Source organism: Ambystoma mexicanum, chromosome 5q (genome assembly GCF_040938575.1).
Source record: "Ambystoma mexicanum isolate Mex_15411 chromosome 5q, UKY_AmexF1_1, whole genome shotgun sequence".
NCBI classification, from domain to species: domain Eukaryota; kingdom Metazoa; phylum Chordata; class Amphibia; order Caudata; family Ambystomatidae; genus Ambystoma; species Ambystoma mexicanum.
Genome location: NC_090933.1, coordinates 1,081,999,453 through 1,082,023,198, shown reverse-complemented (window position 1 = coordinate 1,082,023,198; position 23,746 = coordinate 1,081,999,453). Strand labels below are relative to the sequence as shown.

At 45.6% G+C, this 23,746-nt stretch overlaps 1 protein-coding gene across 1 annotated transcript in view; it reads right to left on the bottom strand.

The window, feature by feature from the left end:
• Window positions 1–23,746, bottom strand: part of FER1L6 (fer-1 like family member 6) — a 1,078,814-nt gene that overhangs the window by 443,344 nt on the left and 611,724 nt on the right. Inside the window, exons 16-19 of the mRNA XM_069621590.1 lie at window positions 18,026–18,116; window positions 14,780–14,893; window positions 11,448–11,600; window positions 4,719–4,902 (exon numbers count right to left, since the gene is read on the bottom strand). Of these exons, the coding sequence (XP_069477691.1) occupies window positions 4,719–4,902; window positions 11,448–11,600; window positions 14,780–14,893; window positions 18,026–18,116 (542 nt within the window). The remainder of the gene's footprint in view (window positions 1–4,718; window positions 4,903–11,447; window positions 11,601–14,779; window positions 14,894–18,025; window positions 18,117–23,746) is intronic.

The window sequence follows — 23,746 nt, the reverse complement described above, 5'->3', positions numbered from 1 at the left end:
GGACTACTTAAAAGGACCCGCGGCGCCAGGCAACCGTTACCAAAACATAGCACGAACCACTGCACCTCACGGCCAGATACAAGCAGCCGCTGAATCTATACGGTGAGTGGCCCCTTGCGATTCCCCCACGAGTTTTTCAAACAAGATATGCTCCTTATTTAGTAGCGACACACCGCGATGGTTGATGCATATAATGATGATGGCCCACGCGCCCCCCTAGTGAACGAAGCACCGCGAGCAAATCTAGTGCTCACACTGAAGTCACATGGCCCTGAGTCCCTTAAATAAAGACACGCTCCCCCGCTCAGCAACGATACACCGCGATGGTTTATCTATTACAACCGATGGCCTATGCGTGGTTTTCAAAAAATGAATCTCCGCGATGGAACGATCAAGCATCGCGGCATGTGTGCCCTATTTCAGGCGGCCACGCTCACGACCGGCATTTGCACGGAACCATATTTTTTTCCGACCATGCGCGGCGACATGCCACAATGGCGGCTGAAACCGGATAGGGCTCACACAACTAAGAGCCATATTAATTCGTTAAGGGACGGATAATTGGACGGACCCCAGCGTTCCGGCTTCCAGATACCCCCCCCCCCCATTACACAGGATTGAGCCCAATGTGGCATGCACACAGTTCTGAACCACCCCGTCTGAGCGGGCACATCCTAAAACCTGCCCATCCTTACTGTCTTACAGGATTTACGAGACACCCTGCAAAAGCTGCACCCTCGAACAACCAGTCAACTTCTTTGCATCCACAAGATTGGTCCTAGAGGTAACTAATAGTCAATAATGCCAAAAGAGTCTCATATAGCCAAAATAGCCTTTAAGACTGTTCAGATATTCCAAAATTCTTACGTATCTCTTGAAATTGTCAAAATAACTTGAAATGATTCATGATTAAGACTGAGGAAAAGGAATTATAGTGACCTCATGACTCAAAACCTACTTCTGGTTTTCTTTCTCTTAGGCAGATGGGATGCCGGCCCCTGTGCCCCTCCCCAACCCTTGATCCGATAAGGACAAGCTAAAATTACGGTCCTGAAGAAGATGATAAGCAGCAATCATCGAAACCGGTCGACCACATTTTAATCAAGGATATGCCAGAAACTTACCAAGGATACCCTGTGAACTAGACCATACAACAATATACTATGGATGAAGTTCTTTGTTTTTAATTCTCCACAAACATTTTGTTTGTTTTTTTGAATGATTTAATAAAAAAAAAAAAAGGCCTTAGTTACGAGGACACACTCTCGATGGCAGCGGTTACGGACTCCCTGTGTGACAAGTGAAATTCTACAGCAAGAGCCTTGAACGTTTCCTGTGGGCGATAGACTGGACATTTTTCCAAATAATCCTTTCCTTGGAGACATAATGCTCGCCCTTTTGGCAGATGGTATGCCGGCCCCTGTGCCCCTCCCCAACCCTTGATCCGATAGGGACAAGCTAAAATTACGGTCCTGAAGAAGATGATAAGCAGCAATCATCGAAACAGGTCGACCACATTTTAATCAAGGATATCCCAGAAACTTACCAAGGATACCCTGTGAACTAGACCATACAACAATATACTATGGATGAAGTAAGTTCCTTTTTTTTAATTCTCCACAAACATTTTGTTTGTTTTTTCGAATGATCACCGAGTGAATCAATAACTCTGGGACCACACACTTCGAACGAAGGTCAATAAAATCTGAAACAGTTCCTCTTCGAGATGTGACCCCAAGTTCCCTCTTTGTTCTAAATGAATCTGCTGACTCCTAAATGGGCAGCAGCCCCGATACATCCCACGCCCAATGACAGAACCCTTTGTACACTATGAGGAACCTTCTGTGAAAACAGTTCTTTGAAGTCACCCATTAACTAGTACTAAAATAAGAATTAGCCTCCATACTAAAAGTGTGGATCCCTACAAGTGTTTATGTGTGTTAAAAAAGAGAGCGTGCTAACCCCACCAGTAGATGCATTCGAACGACCTGCCAATCACCTTAAGAGACCAAAGAAACCAACACTGAAGATAAAATCAGTCCTAGTCTAAGGGATGTATAAATCGCACCAGGTCTGTGGACTCATGCTACAGGCATGGCTCCCGATCCATGCACTCTAGAATGCAGCTACTGCTATGTCAAATCCGGTCTAGCAGCTTGTATAGTCGTCCACACTGAAACCCCTGCTGTACCTCAACACCTCATCCATTAGTATTCAGCAACAACTTATGTACACATTTGGCCTATCTGGGCACACATAGGGTCTCCTACACTAGCACTCTATACTAAACTGATGACAGCACCCACACATATGCCTGACCTCTGGGTTACTTACTGGAGCCCAGCCAGCCGTCCTAAGTTCTAACCCGGCAGAATGTACACATGCATCTTTAAGTAAACTCTTAGAATGTTCACATACATGGACTTTGGTCACTGAGGGTATTCCAACAACAAAGCGCATTGAGGCCATACAAATGGGGCAATGGCGCTGTATAAATATTGACTACAATACAATATAATGCAATAAATGAAAGAGAGGGTATCTGCTACATCAGTCTTTTGCTGGCTGCCAGTAGACTACATTAAAGGTTAACTCCGCTTCTCGCTAGAGATGCCAGGAGACTGTATCCATATTTATTGCAGAGACTGTCTCCTACTAAAATGAAAGAAAATCTTTTCTTCCAGCCACATAGATAGCTGACCGTAAAGCTTGAGGGTCAGCCTCATAAAGTGCTGGGGTGTGTATCAACGTGTTGCAAGCTGGGACTTGTAGTCATATACTTTAATGGATAAGATAAAAATCAAGTCTCAGCATGCAAAGTGGGAAAATACATTCTATTTAATGGTGTCTACCATCGGTAGCTGTGTGGTTTTAGATGAAATTCAACTTCATAAAAAGCCAGTTATTGCCTCACAGTGTAGAGTAAACCTAGCTGCAACAACTTGGATGGCATCTGCCACCGCCATCACATCAATGATGGAACTACATCGGTCAAATGCCCCAGGAAACTAACACTATACAGGCTCATTATAGCTTTGCCGGTATCCCGCCAGTAATTCCTGCGGGATATTGGCAAAACTGCTACACCATTTCTGCTGCCTGATATCCCGGTATTACCGGGATATTATGGGTGGCAGAGATGCTGGTAAATTCCCATTCCATTGAGTTCCCATTCCATCGAGTTCCATGGATTTATTTGCCCTTAGGGGCCTGAACTCCCAGCAGGTCAGGTCTGCCGGTAGTTCACTACCACCACCGGCAAACTTGTGTTTCCCCTGTCTGGAACAAATGCCGGTGCTGGAATTCCCCGCATTTTTACCGCCATTGTTTCCGGACCGGGGGACTCCTAATCAGCCTCTTAGACTTAAATTCAGGACCACTTCTTGTATATTATTTTATAATGTTATGTTATGTTGATTTATACTGCACACCGCTACCACCCAGTGGTAGTCTCTAGATGCTCATATTTAAAAGAAAATCCAATTTGGGATTGTACTGAAAATTATGTTAGGAGATGGTGTTCGTTTGGAAGGGAGACACTTTGAAGGGCCCTTCTCTTTAACTAATAGAAACATTTCTATGTTTGGTGATGTGAGTGAAGCGGAAACATCCACATGCCTGGACTCTACCAGGGCATTAAATGTGTTAAAAACTCATTACATTTACACTTAAATAACTAACATTTAAAAAATATCAAATAAAGTGCAGTTGTAATGATATAGTGATCTAGTTGCCGTAATCATAATACCTCCCCAGGCGTATCTGTGATGACAAGACATGGAGGACAAAGGGACGCAACCATCAGGCCGCTCAGAATGTAGGCTTGTACCAGTCAGTACAGCCCGTGTTCCGATCAGCTTCATTGGCTGCACGCCCCTTCCAGTGTTCTAATTAAGCAATAGAACCTGAGCGGCGGGGGCATACCGACTCAGGTAATGCCCCGGGCCCATAGGTAAGGCCCCGAGCGAAGGTTCTATTCCCCCACCGCGAGGGTTCTATTGCCTTTAGTACCCCGGCCCGCATTATTTGCGTGACCAGGGCACTAAAAGCATTTTTTTCTGTCCTGAAACGCCGCAAAAAGACCAAGAAAATTGGCTGCCGCCATGGAAAGGGAAAACGGAGTCAATTTTCCCTTTCGATGGCGGCCATCGGGAGCGGACGCGCTGGGAACACAAATGTTCCCAGCGCGTCCGCTCCTGAAAAAGGATCAAAAAGAAGGTAAGTGGGGTTGGGAGGGTGGGAGTGGCGCGGGGGAAGAGGGAAAAAAAACACATACCTGCATCCCCAGCGGGGGACGAGGGAAGCCCCCAGCCGTGTGGAGGCACAGAGCGGGGATGGCCCCGCTCCGAGTCTCCACATGGCTGGAGGCTTCCCTCGTCCCCCGCCGGGGACGCAGGACCAAGAAGGTAAGTTGGGGAGGCGGTTGGGAGGGAGGGAGGGGAATTAAAAAAAAAAAAAAGACTTACCCGAGTCCCCGGCGGGGGGGGGGGGCGAAGGCAGCCTCCTCATTGGCTGAGCGGTTGCCACGCCTCCCGCCGGGGACAAAGGCCGTGGAATCCTTACTGAGGGATTCCTGGCCGGGTAGGGACCTGGCGAGAGCCAATCAGAATGCCTGTTGCATTCAGATTGTCTCTCGCCGGGTACTAATGTGCATTATCTGTATAACATGTGATACTCTCAAGCATATTGAGTATCCAACAGTGGAATTGTGACCTTACCCTTGTAGATGAGATTTCCAGGGGGAGGAGGGGTGTGGTGTCCTGCACTTTCAGGATGCATTTCCACCTCATAACCCACCGGAAGATTATCCAGAATCGTCTGTGAATACTTGACAGGGCCAAGCCAAAGGTACACGTCCACTTTTGCTTGCACGTTCCAACCAACTGCCCGTTTTCCTGGAAGCTGCACAGACACAGACCAAAAATGGTTACAGAATTCCTGGACTATGGTCATCAGCGAGAAAAAGAGAGCAGTCCAGGTTTTCTCAAATATACAAATATTCACTTGTTGAGGTGATGCAATTTTAGGGCACTAAACAACACAGAGCACGTCCACTGTACTATACTATTTAGTAAGACACACTCAAGCTTATCTTACATTCTTATGATAGACCATTAGAACATTCTTACAGTAGATCCTGACCCATAAGTAGTGTATAGAATTGTTCATAGAAGAGATCATAACGCTCTACAACACTGACTGTGACACATCCAGTGACCCTCATCATGTGTGTGTATGTGGTCTGAGAACTGCAGTGGTTGTGGGGCACCTTGGTGGATGGGAGCATTTGTTGATGGATTGCTGCTGTTATGGCCCTCTCCAGCCCCCTCTTGCTAGAGTGGTGGGGGAGAAAGCATCTGGCTTGCACAAAGACAAAGGTGAACATATTCATGGCAGTAGGGCAAGAAGTGCAAGCATGCACCTCGGTTCAGTGCGGCTTGGTCACTCAGCAAGCTAACACAACGTGTACGGCAATGAAGGTGGCATGCGCACCTCACTCTCTCTGGATACAGGAGACAGAAGTGTAGCCAATGAGGCATAACAGGTCTCTGCGGGTGGTGAGCTCCCATCTTTGACCACTGTCACTCACAGAAATGGAGCAGAACCCCAATAGCTGAGAGGAGTATGCAAGTAGAGGAGTGAATGGGGTAGAAAGGCCGAGGAAAGAGCAGGAAGCTGAGGAAGGAGCGGAAAGGGAAACTGCAGGGGGCATCAGGGTTCTGAGGCAGAAGGTTGAACTTGGCTGTGCCCTCCCCTGTCTTCCAAGAGAACACAAGCAGCCATGGATGTTCATAAAGATTACAAAGACCCAAAGGGATGATCTTAGGGATGATGTGGCTGTATTAAGCCGCACCTTCATTGTTAGAGAATCCAGAGACTTGATTCCGAGGATCTCTCTCCAGCTATCCTGCACCCCTTGGATCTGTTGGATCCAGGACACTGTGCAGATCTGATTCTGTAGAGACCATATCCAGCAGGACCAATTGGGAGACACATCTAACAAGGGCTCCACCAGGGGCCACCCCAAAAACAAATAATCCCTTCTTTCAGATGTTGCTAATGCTACTTGAAAAAAGGCAATGTCAATCCAGAAAACCTCTCCTCTAGAGAACCAAAACCATAGCCGAATATGGGTTGTTTGACCTAAAGAACTTGACCTACTGGCCATTTGACCAAATTTATTTGACCTCATTTTCTTTACCTTCTGCAGAGGGAGACCCCCCCGCAAATTCCCATAATGCGGAGGAGACCCCGCGTTCCCCCCAACTTCCCCCACCTCAACCTATTCCCTTACCCCACCCCACAACTATTTTTTAATTAAAGTGTTCCATTTGACCTACCGAATTAGGTCAAAAAGATCTGGTCAAATGGGAGTAGGTCCTGTTGGCATTAGGTCAACTATGCCAATACCAAATAGCCAATCATTTCAGGGTGGCATGTGCAGTCATTGCGAAATACCACAATATTCAGGTCTCAATCCCAAATACGCTGGCTGAGAACCCCGGTAGCTATAGACTGGGTACAAGCACCAGGAGAGCTTCAGACCTGCTGTAAATTAACTTTCGTTCCAGCTGAACCTCCTTCTTTTCCTGTACTTGGCATTCAGTTTTACTCTTTGCATCAAAACATGCCCGGATAGCAAGTGGGGCATCAATAAAATCACAATACATACCTAAGTATCTATTGTGGAAGGTGTATGAGGTGTGGGGCAAGCAAAGGCATTCATTCTTTTTTTCCAAATATATTTTTATTGGTTTTATACATGCATTGCATTGGATGTTTGCAGGTACATAAATAGCGCTGGGCGCTGCGCGCCGCGCGCTTGAGTTCAGTTGTGCAAGTGTTAAATCAACAAGGACAATGTCCTTCATAACAGAACAACAGTCATAACAACAACAGGTCAGGGGAGGGATTCTGGGGTGAGGACAGCGATTAGTTTAGCCCTGGTGGGCCGAAATGGGGTAAATGTGGGTGACAAGGGGACTTTGTGTGAGCTTTTATGCCCTTGATCGATTTCAGCTCGCAGTGCGTGGGATTGTTTAGGCCTTAGAGCCTCATTCCTGGGTTCGTTGACAGGCCAGACCCTGGACCTCTTTGTACCTCCGCACAGCCTTGGCCCCTTTGTGTTTAGTCGGTTTTGTTCATCCAACGCAGGGAAGGGGGTTGTCGTGCTAGGCCTGGAAATTGTTGGGTAAAGTCTAGAAAGGGAGCCCACGTTTGGAAGAATTTATCTCTGTTTCCGAGTCTTAGGGCAGTAATTTTCTCCGCTGCAATTATGTCCCAACATTTTGTCCACCACATTTGCACTGCCGGGCCCTCTGGGTTTTTCCACAGCCTGGCTATGGAGATTTTTCTTGATTGTGCTCCCTAATTCTCTTGAATCCCTGTAGTCCCAAAAAAGGAACATCATATTTCTGGGAGTCGGACCCACCCAGTGGACCCAAAACTACTCATGAGAAGTAAGAAAAATATGGAAAAGAGCAGAGACAAAATCAAAAACAATATTAAGCTCCTGTGAATGTCCCCAGTCACTGTAGCTGACACAAACGAACACACATTGCATCCTCTCCTCCCAAACTGCAAGATGCCCTCACCTCACACTTGAGTGGGAAAACAAACCATGAAAGACAGATGCCAATGTGTTAGAGCAGGAGCAAGCAATATGAATGGGAAAAGGCATCATGAAGGGGGCAGGCATGTAGAGAAAATGAAGGTACCACCCCAGAGAGGGCAGAAGCGAGCAGAGGAGGAAGTACGTGGAGAAAGAAATATTCAAGCCACGTAGATGACTGCAGGTTCTTTCGTCTCCAAAAAATTGTTAGGAAAGATTCACATCTATGTGAAGTTTTCCCTCCAGTTGTGTACCCTCAACCCCCAACCTGTTGCTGCTGTTTAAACACCATAGTCTGACTTTACCAGTGAGGCACAGCCTTCAGCTGCACTCCACTGGGCTTTGGATCACTTTGTTATGGGGAAACTGACATGCCCTTAAAGACAGTCAGTAATGGGAGACTTTATTTCCCTTAATCCTTTCCAATGTTGCAACTTTTTTGCAACATGGTACAAGTGTACAATGTACCTTACAGTACAGTGGCTTGGGTCTTCCTTTCATTTCCAGAGGAATAAGAGAAAGAAAAGGCCCAAAGGCATGGGGTAGTCTTTGGTGCACACCTCGATATCTAGAAGCAGATGTATTGTGGTTTGGTGTCAGGGTGGGGATTTGATTCAATTTCTGTGGTGGAATATTACTGTAAAGACAGAAAGCCCAGAGGACAAGATGGCCCTTGGGGAGCACCCCCCAAAATATTCAGTCTTTTAGGCACCTTAACTCGAAACGTTACCAGAAAATCCATGGGAGAGGTGAGAAGAGCTGAAAAGCAAGGATGGTGGGATTTGCACCCAGTATTTAGACTCCATTCTTTGAGAACAGCCTTGCAGCCCTACGAGTGAGCACCAAGTCGGGGCACTCTGTGGATGCAATGCTTCATGCCAGAACTTTTCCACTGTCTTTCATTTCCAGGAAAATCCTCAATCCTACAGACACCCCAAAACGGCTTCTAGATTGATTTTAATCTGTTGGAAATATTTCTGCATACGTGTATATTTCCAAACATCTTGTTAACATTATTTTAAATCACATTATCTATTTAGAAAAACTAAAGGCTACCTGGCAAAAGTTGTTTTAATGAAAGTGGTCAAATTGTCTTTTAGTGTAGGGGGTCTGCTTGGTGGATTGTACGAACATAATTCATAATAGTGCGGAAGCAGATTGCCCAATGGCCAAGCAGTCCGCCACCTGCTTCCACTAGAGGAATTGCCCTACAAAAGGTGCTCTCACTGGGCAGAATTCACTCAATCAGAGAAGCAGGAGCCGGCCCGGCACATACAAATGTTAGTCAATCAGAAGGCTGGATTATTCCTAATGCCAGGATTGGGTGAGTTCAGCCAATGAGAGCATGTGGTACACTCTAGTCCCTTTATGGCCAAAATGTTAAGGTGTCAGGACGGCTTTTACTTGGGTTGATGTTGAGAGTGGGAGCCAGTCTTTTTTGCAAGGTACAAGGTAGAATTTGAGTGCGGAATCTGACTCTTCCGCTCCGGACACTTCGATGTTGCACATCACTGACCTGTTGTTGAGTAAATGGAAATACTGGCAATACTTGGGCCTCATAACGAGTTTAGCGGTGTGGCCAGAAATGGTGGTAATGCAGTGGCAACAGAGTAACAGAGTTACCACTGCATTACGGCCGCATTACCACACCTCCGAACTATGGGTTTTAAGGTAAGGCGGAGGATACCCCTTCAGCAGAATTCTGCCAGCAATTCCTCCGCTTTACAGCCCAAAAAGTGCCAAATCGGTGGAATTACCGCCAGCGGTAATTTGGCTGAAATCACCACGGAGTGCTATAGACTCAAATAAATGGGGACTAAGACCACCTACCACCATTCGCAATCCAGCAGTAATTCTACCAGAGCACGGGTGATAATGGTAAATCTGCGTGACGGTATCTCAGGGATGTACCGCTGAGATACCACCAAACTTGTAATGCGGCCCGTACTGGCACCCAAAGGTTTGGATCATTAAATGAGCAAGTCGAATTGATGGTGGCTGCTCCTGAGTCTGAGATGCTTTTGATGCCTTTGCTCTTTGCATGGCTTGTCTGAATCAGGCGTTAACACAGTCCAGTTAAAGCTTTTGACCAAATGATCTTGATGTTTTTTTATGATTCATAAAATGATCACACCAGATTTGCTCCTGTCTCTACTGGTATTGAAATACTCTTGTTTCACTCTGGACAAAAGTGTGGAGACAACTGAGCATTTATATCATTTTTTCCTAAAAATGCACGTAAAAAATGTAACCTTTTTCACTTTGTCCTTGTCCAGGACTTGTGGCAGAGCCTAAATCAAAACATGCGTCCTATATGTGAATCACATTTATTTATTTATTGTATTCATAACGCGCTGGCAGACTGCACAGAAGCAGACATTCGCATGAGCATTCTGCGCTACTCGAAATGCACGAAATCACCTAAAATTAGTAAATGGCGGGTAGGTGTGTCTGGTTATCAAATACTAAATATCTCGAAACATTTGTCAGCTGGACCCAGGTTGGTCCAAACAGACATAAAAGAACGATTCTGATTTGCAGCAACATGTAGTGGGGATTCGCAATCCCAAAACATGTTCTGCACCATTAACCAGTGATTGCAACAGACGCATGTTCTGTGTGCATCGGAAGCCCCTACCTTGTATGTTGCGTGCACAGTGCGTTGACAGAGAGAGCTATTACGCGTGGCTCATTGTACGAGAAGGTATATTTTGATTCTAAATCAGTCTTGATATGATTGCTTATTTATAACACGCTTAATATCCAGCGGTTTCTAAGCGCGGACCCAGGGATTGAACCCGCGTTGCTCCATGTTGTCTTTCTTCCAAGGTGAGCACGTTGCCGCTGAGCTATCCTCCCGAGACGAATGAAAGGGAAGGTTTGTTCATCTCAGTATTTGTTTGATGAGGTTTAACTTATGGGAATGTTGTTTGTCATTGCAAGAAACACATTAGGAACATTAGTTGTATTGATGAGTACTTCAAAAAATACCTTATTGAAAATGGCGTTATTACATTTCCTAGAAGACGCACATTAATCCTAAAAGCTTTGCTGGCACAGCCCATTGGCTGCTCTGTCAGCAGCGACGAGGCTGTATGCTCAGCAGGGAACCCAAGTCACCCTAATCCGGTGGTGTCTTCAAAGTCATCCAACTATCCATACTATTGAAATGTCCATTTGGGGGCTGGGGGGATGTACTGTTTATCTTTGGGGGGAGCTGGTGGTTTTTTCTGTAGGCTTGAAACCTGAGAGCTTCCCTCTCTGCTCCTCAGTCCTGTAAGGTGGCCTCAGTGTGACATAACGTGTTATGTAGGTGACAAGCAGCGCGTCATAGCCCCATGGTACAGACATGTAACAAACGCAGTCCCCTGAACAGGAAGCCTGATCTGTGTGGTGACTCTACTATCAGACAATGTTGATAAGAATATGAAACATTTGCCCTGTCTTTCAGAGTGCCAGGCTTCCAACATATCCTAGAATGGGTACATAAAGCCATAATTACCCACACTACCCTTTTGTTCTGCATATACATTCATCTTTCACACCGTCTATTCTAGACCGGGACGCATCAGCCTCCCGGCTTGACCGATCCTGAATTACAATTCGGGAGCTGGCCCCGTGGAGACATGCAAAAAGCAATCCTGCGCCAATGCACTTGGGCTGTGCATTGTTTACAGGCAACATTAGATTCCATTTGTAATCAATTTTCAGGCCCGGCCATGCCTACTCCACCCACCCCTCCAGCGCCCTCCCCCGTCCCCTAGATCTGTGTAAGAAATGTAGATGATCACAGAAGATTCCCAAAGGACTCATACTCATAATGCTCGGCACTCACTTTGAGGAAATGGGTTTTGATCTTGCTGCAGTGCTTGCCTTTCTCTTCTAGCACCGGCGAGTAGAGGATGTCTTTGGATGGGATCCTGGCGTAGGCCACCCTCTTGTTGTTGCTGAGCATCCAGATGAAGACGTCAGGGACCGTATGTTGTGGCTTTTAACAATAGAAGCAAGCGGCCAGTTAAGACTGTCTTTACGCTCATGAAATGACATGCTGTGAAGTTAGCTCATGAAATGACATGATGTGAAGTTAGCTCATTAAGTGACATGGTGAAGTTAACTCCTGAAATAACATGCTGTGAAGTTAGCTCATGAAATGGCATGCTGTGAAGTTAGCTCATTAAGTGACATGGTGAAGTTAGCTCATGAAATAACATGCTGTGAAGTTAGCTCATGAAATTACATGCTGTGAAGTTAGCTCATTAAACGGCATGCTGTGAAGTTAGCGACTAGTCAATCAATAATTACAAACAGAAATCAATGCTAGAATCATCTGAGTAGAGAGAAGCAGTGCATAGAGGAGGCGTGTGCAAACCCTCACACCAAGCCGAAGACAAGCTCATAAAGAAAGGAGCTGGGAGATGCGTGACCTCATTAATATACTGAATTCATTGAGAAAGCAAACATTTTTGAAGCATTGATGGAACACCCTGACAGGGGTTGATGACCCGGAAGAACTTCCTAGGTACTGGAAGCAGGTTCTATCACACAGTAAGCCTTGAGGTGTAACTGCGATAGACACTGATCTGATCGCAAAGCCAAGCAGTGAAGTGGTATATGACTTTGGGTAAAACATAGGGTGGTTGCCCCAGGTACCCATTGCTCAGCCTCGTGCACAGCAGATCACCTCACGTGCACAATCTGCAAATTGCACATGCCACGCTTCATGTCTGTAGACTGCATTACACATTGTATGGGGGCCTGTGGACAGCTCCAGAGGGTGGGACCCCACTTCCCACTGGCAATCGCCCAAACACAAAGGTGCATTCGGGGGCAGTGAAAGATTGCATCACACCCCCTTGCTCTGTACCATGCTTTTTCTTAACCCCCCGTATTCGTTTTCATTTCGAGTGACAAGCCAGTGTCAGAGCCTTGGCACCAGAGGCTTCGAGATGCTATTACCAATTAAATGGCACTTACTGGGTTCTGTATTGTAGCCCCCTTAATGGCTGCCATCCTCGTAGGCATAAACACGTGGGAAGTTGTAGCAACGTCATTAAGCACATCATGTGACATTATCTGTGTAACTACGATGGCATGGTGGTTACACAGAAGGTGGTATTAGGTATCTATTTTATTCTCATGGGCAAGCAGTTATAAGGTGCATTCCAGAAAGTGGATCGTTTTTACTCATTTGAAGAAGGTATTCAAATAAAAGGTAATTTGAAGTGAAATATACTGACATGTCTATTCAGAATCGGGTAAAGGGTCTCTCACGAGTTGGTGGTCATTGTAAAAAATGGTGTTGTTTGGAGACAAAACTACACCGTGTTGTAGCAGAGGTGTTACCTCCACTTACAATATCGGTAACTAATTTGGTGTTACCGCTTGCAGTAATTCTACCTCTCCTGCGGTGAGTAAAATGGGACTCCAACATGGCGTATAACTTGACCTCTAAATCTACGCCGTGACACGCACGGGTTTGGGCGTATTGTAAATGCAATAAATACATTTGGCATTCACCGTTGCCAACCGTGAAGCCCCCTGGAAGCGTGCTGCTGGTGACTGTATTGGTTGGCAAATGGAACCAGGGTGCACTTTGGAAACCCTCTGCCTAGATGTGAATTGCCCAGTCGCTGCCCTGCTCCCCTGCTTCCTGCCCAGCTGCCAGGGGGCAGCATCGCTACATTGCCCTGTGATCTCAATGTACAGAGACAAGCCAAGAGCATTGCCTCACATTGAGCTTCCCAGGGGACAGTCCCTGGTATATGCAAATCCACATTCCCAGCATGCTCCGCCCAGCATACAGCACAGCTTCTCAAGCAATTCAGAGGGTTCAGTGCCCGGTGCAGAGATCTGCTTTTTCCCTATAAACATGGCATCCGGGTTTCCTTTACAGATGACATAAGTATTCTGTCTTCACTTATTTAATCTTGCATGTTACTGACCACTCTGTGTTACAAGTGTAACTATTTTCACTGTTTCATTTGATAGGAAAGGGGTCTTGTACTGATTAACTGATATCTACGGAAGTGGGAGGCGCTTTCAAAATGTTATGCATTCAAAAGTCTACATTTAAAAAACCTCCAGGTCACTGATTGGTATGATCTGTGCATTTACTGAGTCCTGCATTAAGCACTGAGAGTGCACTATTCACAGTGGGTGGTGGCACTGAGAGGGCACTATTCACAGGGAGTGGGTGCACATAATAAGGACAATCTACCCACCCGTAATGACATTTTCAACGTGATGGGTGATTTTCAATGACTCTTAAAAAAGACTAGTCTGAAGAACAACAAGCTGCACATCAAAGGTTCACCCACAGGGGGCGGGTTTTCAACAAACAGTTCCATATGGAAGTCCTGTAGCTTCAAGGAGCATCCCCAGAATGAGCCACACTTTGGTACAGGCTGGGGGCATCACAGGCATGATGGGGGCCCGTGACTCAAAGCGGGATCCAATCAAATGATCCACTTGCCGCCGCTTCCCCACCCAAAGGATGCCTACATCAACGCATGCAATCCATCCCGACAAATCTTCAGCGAGGTACGCTTCATGCCAACCCCTTTATGCTCTCAGGTACGTAATGACCCTCAAGTACTACATACCCTCTGTGTCCATGATACGTCTGAGACATAATCTGTACACCTTTTTGAGTTAGAAACAAAACTATGTCTATGTTGTGATTTGATGTGATTTAGGATTTGTAACGCGCATATCCTTTCGGAACCAATCAGGAACCTGCATCTATGCACTGACATTAAAATCCTTTGCTCACTTCAGACGTAACCACAGAAACCAAAAATCATTGGAACAAATGCGTTTCCAAGTTTTTCCGGAAAAGTCACTGTGTGATGTATTTTTGGGTGGGGATATGATGGTCGAGAACAGAGGAGGACTATTGATATCAACGTTTTTTTTTCACAATCTATTTTATGTAATGGTTTAATAGTGCACCGACTGTGCACAAGTAATTAGAGATCCTGTGAGAGTGAACCATTTATGAAAAACGTTGTCTCTCTATGAATATTGTTATTTTTTTACCATCCTATTTGTTATACGGCATGCGTGGGCTGATTAGTGTGGAGAAAGTCTGCTTCGCCACCTGCAATGACCCTACCACCAAAAGACCATAGCATGTGTGAAAATGCTTCTTCTCCTTATCCAACATACCTCATCCACCAGGAAGCGGATTGTTTCAATGTCGTTGAGAACCTCGCGCATCATGTCGTTGTTGGACATCTTCTTCTGCTTGATGATGGCACTTGCTGCATTGGACATCGCTTCCTGAAAGGCAAGCCAGCAGCGGGTATGTCATTCCCCAGTGACTCTGTGCCTCAGGTGAACTCATCATTGCCTGACACTGTTCTGAGCCATGAAGCTATCTGCCTCTGTGGCCCACGGTGTCAAGGTGAAAGGATGCAGTCCATGTGATGATGGCAGCTTCTCCTGCTTAGACATGATGCAATCCCCAGGCATAGATTCCAAATGCTGCCATAGCTGCAACTCACCCTAATGTTTGGCAAGTGTGAGGAGAATTGTTTGCATGTGGCCCAACTCCAGAGTGGAGTAAAGTATTCTCTCAGCAGTTATGCTCTCTGCAGAACAGCCACACCTGGTGCATTATGTGGCTAGGACGCAGTACCCCTGCCACCCTTTCCAGAGTTGGATTGTATGCCCAGCTTTATGAGGTTGGCTAGGGGAGCCCCCACCAGCCTTATGATGGCTTTCCCCGAGGGTAGGCACCAGGAGGGTGCAGTTTGTCAATGTTGGGTGATAGGACTGTTCATGCACAAACATTACCTGCAAAGCATTTTACTAACCACAGATCCCATTGCCTCACAGGTGCAAGTGGGCCATTTGGCTCCAGCCTTTACTAAGAATATCCACAGGATCCAAACCAACATGAATAAAGAAAAGATACCACTTGTGGACGCACATGTATACCTATGAACGCCAGCCCAGCACTGACAGCTGTCAAGCCTACACTGCATGATGATGACATCAAGTAAAGCACCTGAAGACATCTGGGCAACAGTTAAAACCCTGCCCAGCTTTATCAAAAACAAACCAACACCCTGGACCCATCCATCTCCCTTATCTACAATGCGTCCTTCACAAATGAACTTGACCGCTCACAGATACTGCTGTTACCCTACTACACCAAAAACCTCTAGACACTAACAACATTAACCACCTTTTACCCAATCACCAAAATCCCCTTCCTCACCACAATCCCTGCAGACAATGTCAAAGCACGGATCCCAGAATTCAATGAGTCATCAGGCCTACTACATGACAGCCAGTCTGGGCACAGACCCTCAGGAGGACTGAAACATCCATATATGTGTTGGAGAAGCAAGCCTCACAGCACTAGGTTTCAACTCCTGTTCTGCTTCTGCTAGATCTCTCGACGGCATATGACACAGAAGGACCACCCCATCCTCATTAAAAGACTTGGCAATGACATGAGCATTTGTGTCCAAACCCTATATGGATTGTTTCTTTCCTCGAAAAGATGCACCACCCCTGTTAAATCTGTCGAGCTTAGATGTAAACCATCCATTTGAGCCTCAGGGTCACACAGGCTTCTTTCTGCCTTCTCACTATGACTTTTCAATGCTTACATCAGACCTCTGGCCTCCATACCCACCAGTTCTCCTCAGGATTTAAACTCTACACAGAGGATGCCCAGTTTAATCTCAACATAAATAACAACCATGGTGCTGAAATCTCCAATTGCCTCCAGGCAGTGTGCAAATGGCTAACAATGAGCAATCTCCACCTTCAGCAACAAATCAAAAAGTTAGATTCTCCTGGATGGCAACACTAATGTGGTGTTAAGCCTCCATTCCAAGGGCTGGAACGGGGGCTTAACGGCCTGGCAGCCCAAGTTATCGGGCCAAGCTAAGCGAGGGTGGATACTGAGAGCTCTGAGCCGTTAACCCCTGTTCCAGCCCTTGGAATGGGGGCTTAAGGCCATTAGCACCCCGGGTTGCCAAAGCAGTAACCCGGGGTGCTGAAAAAAAAATGCAGTGCTTGTCCCGTTGTACAAAGGAAAATACTTATCCAAGATGGCTTCCATTGAAAGGGAAGTGGGGCTCCGTACAGGGTCCTTCTTCCCTTTCCCTGGTGGCATGCAGGAGCAGAGAGGAAGGAGCGGCGGTGGTGGGAGTGCTGCTGCTGCAGAAATAAGGTAAGTGGGGGGTGGGAAGGGATTACAAAAAATAGCAGGATCGAGGGTTGGGGAAGATGGCACCCGGGGAGGCGGCCGTCAGGTGGGATGGAACATAGGCTTTCACGGTGGTTCAAGCCTGCGTTCCTAGCCACCTGATTGGCTAGCTCCCTCTGCCAGGGTGCTAATGATAGCAGGTCATTTTTCAACTGGTAAGACTCTCTGGATGTATCACCAGCATGGGACAAATCCATGAAGAACCGACACATCATCCTAGACGAGGAATTGTCACTGACACCACAAATTGACCAGATCACCCGCAAGGGCATATTTAATCCATTAATGCTATGGAACATATTGACAAACCTACAGATGGTGCAAACGCTAGAGCTGATTAGAGCCTTGGCACTCCCTAATCTCGACTAAACATCAAACACATCAACTCAGGCTAAGCGGAACTCACACCAGCAGACAGAGCATGGGTCTTAACATGTGAGACCCCATCACACCCGCACTTCACAGGCTACCATTTCAGTCCGGAGTGTGCCTGAAAGCACTATGTCTGAATCACCTAGCGCTCTACGTCCAGGGACCCGTGCACATCCGAGTCCTGCTGACCCTCTGCCCTCATTCTTCAACAACAAAAGTGTGCGGCTGCAATCCAAACAACGCTACCACTTGTGTATGCTGTGCACCTCCTGCAGTGTACACATTGCGTTGAGACATCCTAGTTACTATGGAAAAAAGGGCTCTACACTGAGCAAGAGTGCCCAGCTAGTGGCCTGTGTCACCCTGGAAGGCTAGCCTTCGATGCACTCAGGCATGGCCACAATTGCTCCAGTTTCACTCTGTGTCTAGTCTATGCGAGACGCTCACAGGAATCTGCGCTCTTTCCTGCAGCGCGACTCTTTGTGAATCAGGCCCCATGCATCTTACCATTTTACCGGCATGAGCCATGGCGCTAATAGCGCCATGGCTCACCGCCTACCGGGTAATGAGGCCCTATGTTTAGTCTATGCGAGACGCTCACAGGAATCTCCGCTCTTTCCTGCAGCGCGACTCTTTGTGAATCAGGCCCCATGCATCTTACCATTTTACCGGCATGAGCCATGGCACTAATAGCGCCATGGCTCACCGCCTACCGGGTAATGAGGCCCTATGTCTAGTCTATGCGAGACGCTCACAGGAATCTCCGCTCTTTCCTGCAGCGCGACTCTTTGTGAATCAGGCCCCATGCATCTTACCATCTCTTGCTTGCATAAAGTCAGCCTTTTTTTGTCCAGCGCTGTTTGGTTGGGGATTTTGGATTTTTTTTCAACGATGCTTGTGAACACTCTGTGAAATAGAAAAAAAGTATGAAAAAAGCCAAAACATGTTAATTATGTCTAGTGCAGCAGAGAGTAATGTAGCAGTCTGATTAAGAACTAAACCTAAGTCTTAATTGTTTCATGGTATAATTTAAAAAGGGGCACCCTGCAATCCAATTATGGGCAGTGGTGCTATTTAAAGGAATGCATCAATCACGTCAGAACTAATTTAATTGTCAGCATATTAAAGCGGGCATTACACCTTGAAAGTGGGATTTTCTAATGTCTCATGTTGCTTGAGTTAGATGTATTCCTCCTCTAGAAAATACTGCCATTATGTCAGAGGCGCCAATGCCATTATCATTCTATGGGGCCTCAATAGGAATATTGTGGAAAATGAAAACGTGGTATTTTAAAAACCTACTTTTTTACATTATGACCTAACTATAAGTTTCGATTGCATGGGGCCTTTACTGGGGTTATATAGAAAGTACTCCATGGTTTAAATAATGCACATATCCACTATGTAGTACTTTCTATGTATCCCAGGCAGTAAATATTCCATGTGATCTCAACTTTCAATTAGGTGGTATTTTTAAAAATATGTGGCATTTAAGACCCTGCACCGTTTTATTATTACCACTGGCCTCATACTGATGCCCATAAATGGGCTTCATTGAGAGTTCAGAGGTGCAGTAGATTTTTGCGGTAACATCCATTAATGCCACTTTTTGGCGGTAACAGAATTACCACCATCTTTACAACACTGCTAACATATGTTGGCACCCATTCTGCCCTCCAGGGTAGGGAAGCAACATATGAAGATACCATGTCCTGCTAGAATTCCCCACATACAAGCAAACTAGTATAGGTGTGACTTGATACTGTTAGTCTTATATAGGGCTGTTTGCTTAAAGAGCAGTGTAACAAAATGCATTGAGAAAAGCATTTCAGTGCATTGAAAAGCAGGAAACACTGAACGCCCTAGGCGTCTGAGTTAACTTGTATTTGCTTTTATTTGCAAAACAACTTCTCCAGTGAGGTGTGTCCTATGCATACATACATTTTTAGTTCTGCATAGAATTCTTGTAGATTGAACCAGCAGAGAGCACCAGCCACCTCGGTTTAATTCGCCATTAAAAGAATGAAATAGCAGTCCTCTACGGATGCACTGTGAAAAGGGCCTTGCACTTTGCACATGCAAACATTTAGTTGTGCTATGATAACAGAACAATGACACTAGTCGCCAGAAGTATAAAGGAGGGGACTGATATAGCAAATGGCTTTGGAGCACAATGCCCAGAAACATTTGGCTGGGCACAGATAAACCTGACCTTAGACACCGACACTTTTTGCTGCTGACAGATGACCAGACGCAGACAGACAATGCAAGCTTTTTGCCTGCTTATAAAAGAAACTAGAGGGGATTATCAAGAGGGGACAACCCTCAACACTAAACAATATAAACAAGTAGCACTTTTATAAACAACTTCACGGGCAGCGTGTATCCAAAGAAATTACATTATATTAATTAGATATTTTAGAACACATCATTATTATGTTTTATTTAGTGAATCAAACATGAATACATCACGCATATTATTTAAACATATTACATAAAATAGAAACATTTGTGTCAGCAAAAATATCGTTCATAAAATAAAGCTGTTGCCTTTTCCCGTTTGGCCTTTTCTCTTGCACTCACTCACATAGACCAACAAAGTCCACATCCTACAAAATAACACCCTTCCAGCTGCCCATGGCCTTCCCAAGATGGACCACATATCGCACCTAAGAAAACGGATAAAATGGCTTTCCACTAAGGACAAAATCATGCTTACAACTGTATCTCCAACGCACAAATGCCTCAATCAAGCTGCCCCTACTTAGCTCATTGCTAGAATCATGAAAAAATCCTCTGCACGGCCTACAAGGACAATCAACTCATCCTGTCTAGTTGTGCCTAGATTTAAACTCAAAAAAGCAGGTGGAAGTAGCCTCTCTGTCAAGGCAGCACAACCCTGGAACTCTCTACCCCTTTCATTGGGAACCAACCAACCATTCCACATGTTCAGGCGTAATACCATAAACTGGCAGGTCACCAATGACTCGGGATAGCCCCAGTCCGGCCCTATACTAGGCTAAACGACCTCTGACCTGCTTCGGGCATATTCTGCTCTTCATTTGCTACCCCTGCCCTGGTACACTATATTTATTTTCCCTTACCCTATCATGTACCATTTATCTTTCCTGTACATTACTCTATCGTTTCCGTTTGAGTGTAGATTTTGACTATAGATTTTCACTTCTCTGCTTAGCATATAGAACTGCTCTCCTTGTATGAACTGTATATATCTGTTTTATGGTGTATATTGCATGTACTGTATTATTGTATATATCTGTTTCATGCTGTATATTGTGTCGACTGTAACTAAGCTAAAAGTATACTTGTATCCTCTGTGCCAAAGGCGCCCAGATACCTTCGGTTCTGGTGCACCATCCAAATAAATAAAACACACAAAGATACATTCATCTAGACCAGTGACCCCACTCTCACCATATCATTCCTACATGCTTCATTCCACACAACCTTAAAAATATTTTTTCGGAACATCTTCATGGAAAGTCTACTGACAACCTAGTGTATTTTCTAGTGTATTGTCTAACTTGTATAAATACTGCTGTCAGACAATTACTTTTAGGTGATAAACAACGTCAAACTTGAACAACAGGCTGTGATTCTGCCCTTGATCTTTCACCTAATAAATGACTTCACAATTCATTGTATGATCTCCTAGTAATTCTCTTTACGCCACCTGTGAGAATAACCAGACATTGGTTTTACTAAGTGCGTTTGTTGTTCATATAGCTTTTTGCATACATCACTGAGCATTGCTTACCCCAGCTTAAAGCTGAAGGGGTTAACAATTAATTGTTGACATACATCACACCTAAGGACAGGACTTTGACATTCCTGTGACATTGATCTGTATTAGATTCAGTACACCCAGAGAAACTGCCCATCAAGTGACATGTGAGTAGAATGATTAGGGGGTTTCCAAAAAGAATGTGAGCTCTGGTATCATCTGATCTGTGTGCTGGGTGGCTGAGGAGATACATGCTGTTAGATACTGGCGTAACAGGGGCCCCTGCAGCCCCTGCGGTGCGGGAGGCCCCGCTAGCACACATAGCTCTCAACTCACCCGCTTTTGGCGGGTGTCACCCGCCCTGTAAAGGGCTGACTCACCCGCCAAGCCTCCTGCACGCCCATTCATTCTAATGGGCGTCTCACCACCAAAAACAAAATCGGGTGATTTCACCCACCTTTGCAACACAAATGTTTCAGAGCTATGAGCACATGTCCAATCTTTTTTTTTTTATTTCTTTTTGAAATCACTTTGCCTGCATAAAGAAATTATTTCTGTAACAGAAATAATGTCTTTATGAAGACGGAGTAACTACAAAATGAAACGTTCTTTTTGAAGTCCAAGGGCTCCCTCTACCCCATGACTTGGAAGACCCCAGGCTGGAGGCCTCCATGTCATGTGGTGGGGGAGCCCTATAACTACAAAAAGAAATAGTTTATTTTTGAAGTCATTCTACCTTCATAAAGAAATGATTTCAGTTATGGTTCGGTCCTTAACAGAAATCATTTCTTTATGAAGTCAGAGTGATTTCAAAAGAAACAATCCGCCTCATTGCAAGATTGGCAGTAGCCTTGCTGGTCAAAACTGGCATGCTGCCGCCCAACTTACGCTTTTTTCCAGCACCTGCGAATGGGCAATTACCGGGTCATTACGGCTCCACTGGACCTAGTAATTGCCCATTCATAGGCACCAGGAAAAAATGCTCCCCATTCCCATTTGATCCCCCTATTCCAATGGGAATGGGGAGCTTGGATGCACCGGCACCATTCAGAATGCTGGCGGTGCATCCAACATGCTCGGCTCGTGGGTGCCGGTACGCCCGCCAAGTCAGACCTGGAGGTTGGGAAGGCACCCGCGAGCAGAACTCATAGTTTGCCGGTCTGGTAACAACGGTACCGGCAAGCTTACCGGTACTGTTGTTACCGGACCGACAAACCTATACTGAGGCTCAATTTCTTTTTGAAGTAATAGGGCTCCCCTCAACCTCATGACGTGTGCGTGTGTGGGTGTATTGGGAAAGAGTGTACACTTAAATGTGGAGGTGGCTGCCTGTGTGAGTGTATGGTGAACGGGTGCACACAAATGTATGGGTAACTGGGTGTGCGTGTGTGCGTGTACAGTGAAAGGGTGCACACTTAAATGTATGGGTGGCTGCCTGGGTGTGCCTGTATGGTGAATGAGTGCACACTTAAATGTAAGGATGGCTGGGTGTGCATGCATGTATATGGTGAATGGTGTTCGTGGTTGTGTTCAGGGGCACAACAAAACCTACATTTTGGTGGGCTGGTCCTTCAAATGTTGGGAGAGGCGCTAACTTCACGGGTGGTGGGGGAGGCAAACTTATTTGTGTGGGGGCATCTAACTTCTTTACGCATTTTAATGAGACTATTCTAGTGCAGCTTCAATGTTACAAGCAGTTAACTCTATACTTTAAGTGTGAAAGCACCCTCTTATGAGCTGTTGTGAGAATGAACGGTCCCCTGTTCCCTTTCTACACTTCCCTGGCATGAAAGTACTAAGCCCACATCACAATTTCAATTGCCTAAAAAATTTGGCATTTGAATGCAGGTACTAACAGTGAAATGCTTTACGTTAGTAACTGATGGGCCCTTGTTAACAGCGAAACCCAGGTGCCGTTTAACATCTGTCTCCTGTTCTGTCCGGCAACTTCTCTGAAAGTCAACCAGGTTGAGTCAATATAGCACAACATTTCTGGGGGTGAGTGCTGCAGCCCAGTCAACTGAATTTTGTTAAGCCACTACTTGTGTTTAATGCCTTAATTACTTATTGGTAATCGTCATTACTCCTATCCCTATTCTTCCTTGTCCCTGTACTTGTGTATGAGGCAGTACCTGTGTATGAGACAGTATGCCTCATACACAAGCACTGGGATGAGGTAGAGGTACATGGAGGTAATCCCTGATTTAGCTACCTGTATCTTCATTACTCCTAATGCCACGCTTCCTCATCCCAGTACTTACCTATGAGGCAAGGAGCCTCAAACGTAAGTTCTGGGACAAGGAAGAGGGACATGAAGGTAATTCTGGGCCAAGCAGCTGATTTTGGAGGTTGGGTTAGGGCATAAGAGGGAGAGGGGATCTGTGGGTGGTGGGATTGTGCGATAAATCATAATAGTTGTCCATGTTCAGGCTAAGCAGGCATGATATGTGGTATTAGTGGCTAGAGAGGCATTTTGGTGCAGCCAGTCTAGTTATTCCTCAGTTTGGTATGACTTTTCTTTTTACTGCGCAGTCCTGCTAAGTGTAATTACCTGGCTAGATTGGCATTTGGGTGCTGCCAGTCTAGCCATTTCTTACTGCAGCATTGTATATTTTTTGGAGCATCTGTGATAAAATGATATGATATAAGTCTATTATAACACGCCTGTACACAAGTGTTTCTTGGCGCGACAAGCAATGGAGTGAAGATAGAGGGTGGAAAAGACAAATGATCTTACTAGGTCTTGTGTCATTCAAATCGTGCAAGTGTGAGAATGAGAAATGCAAGGGAA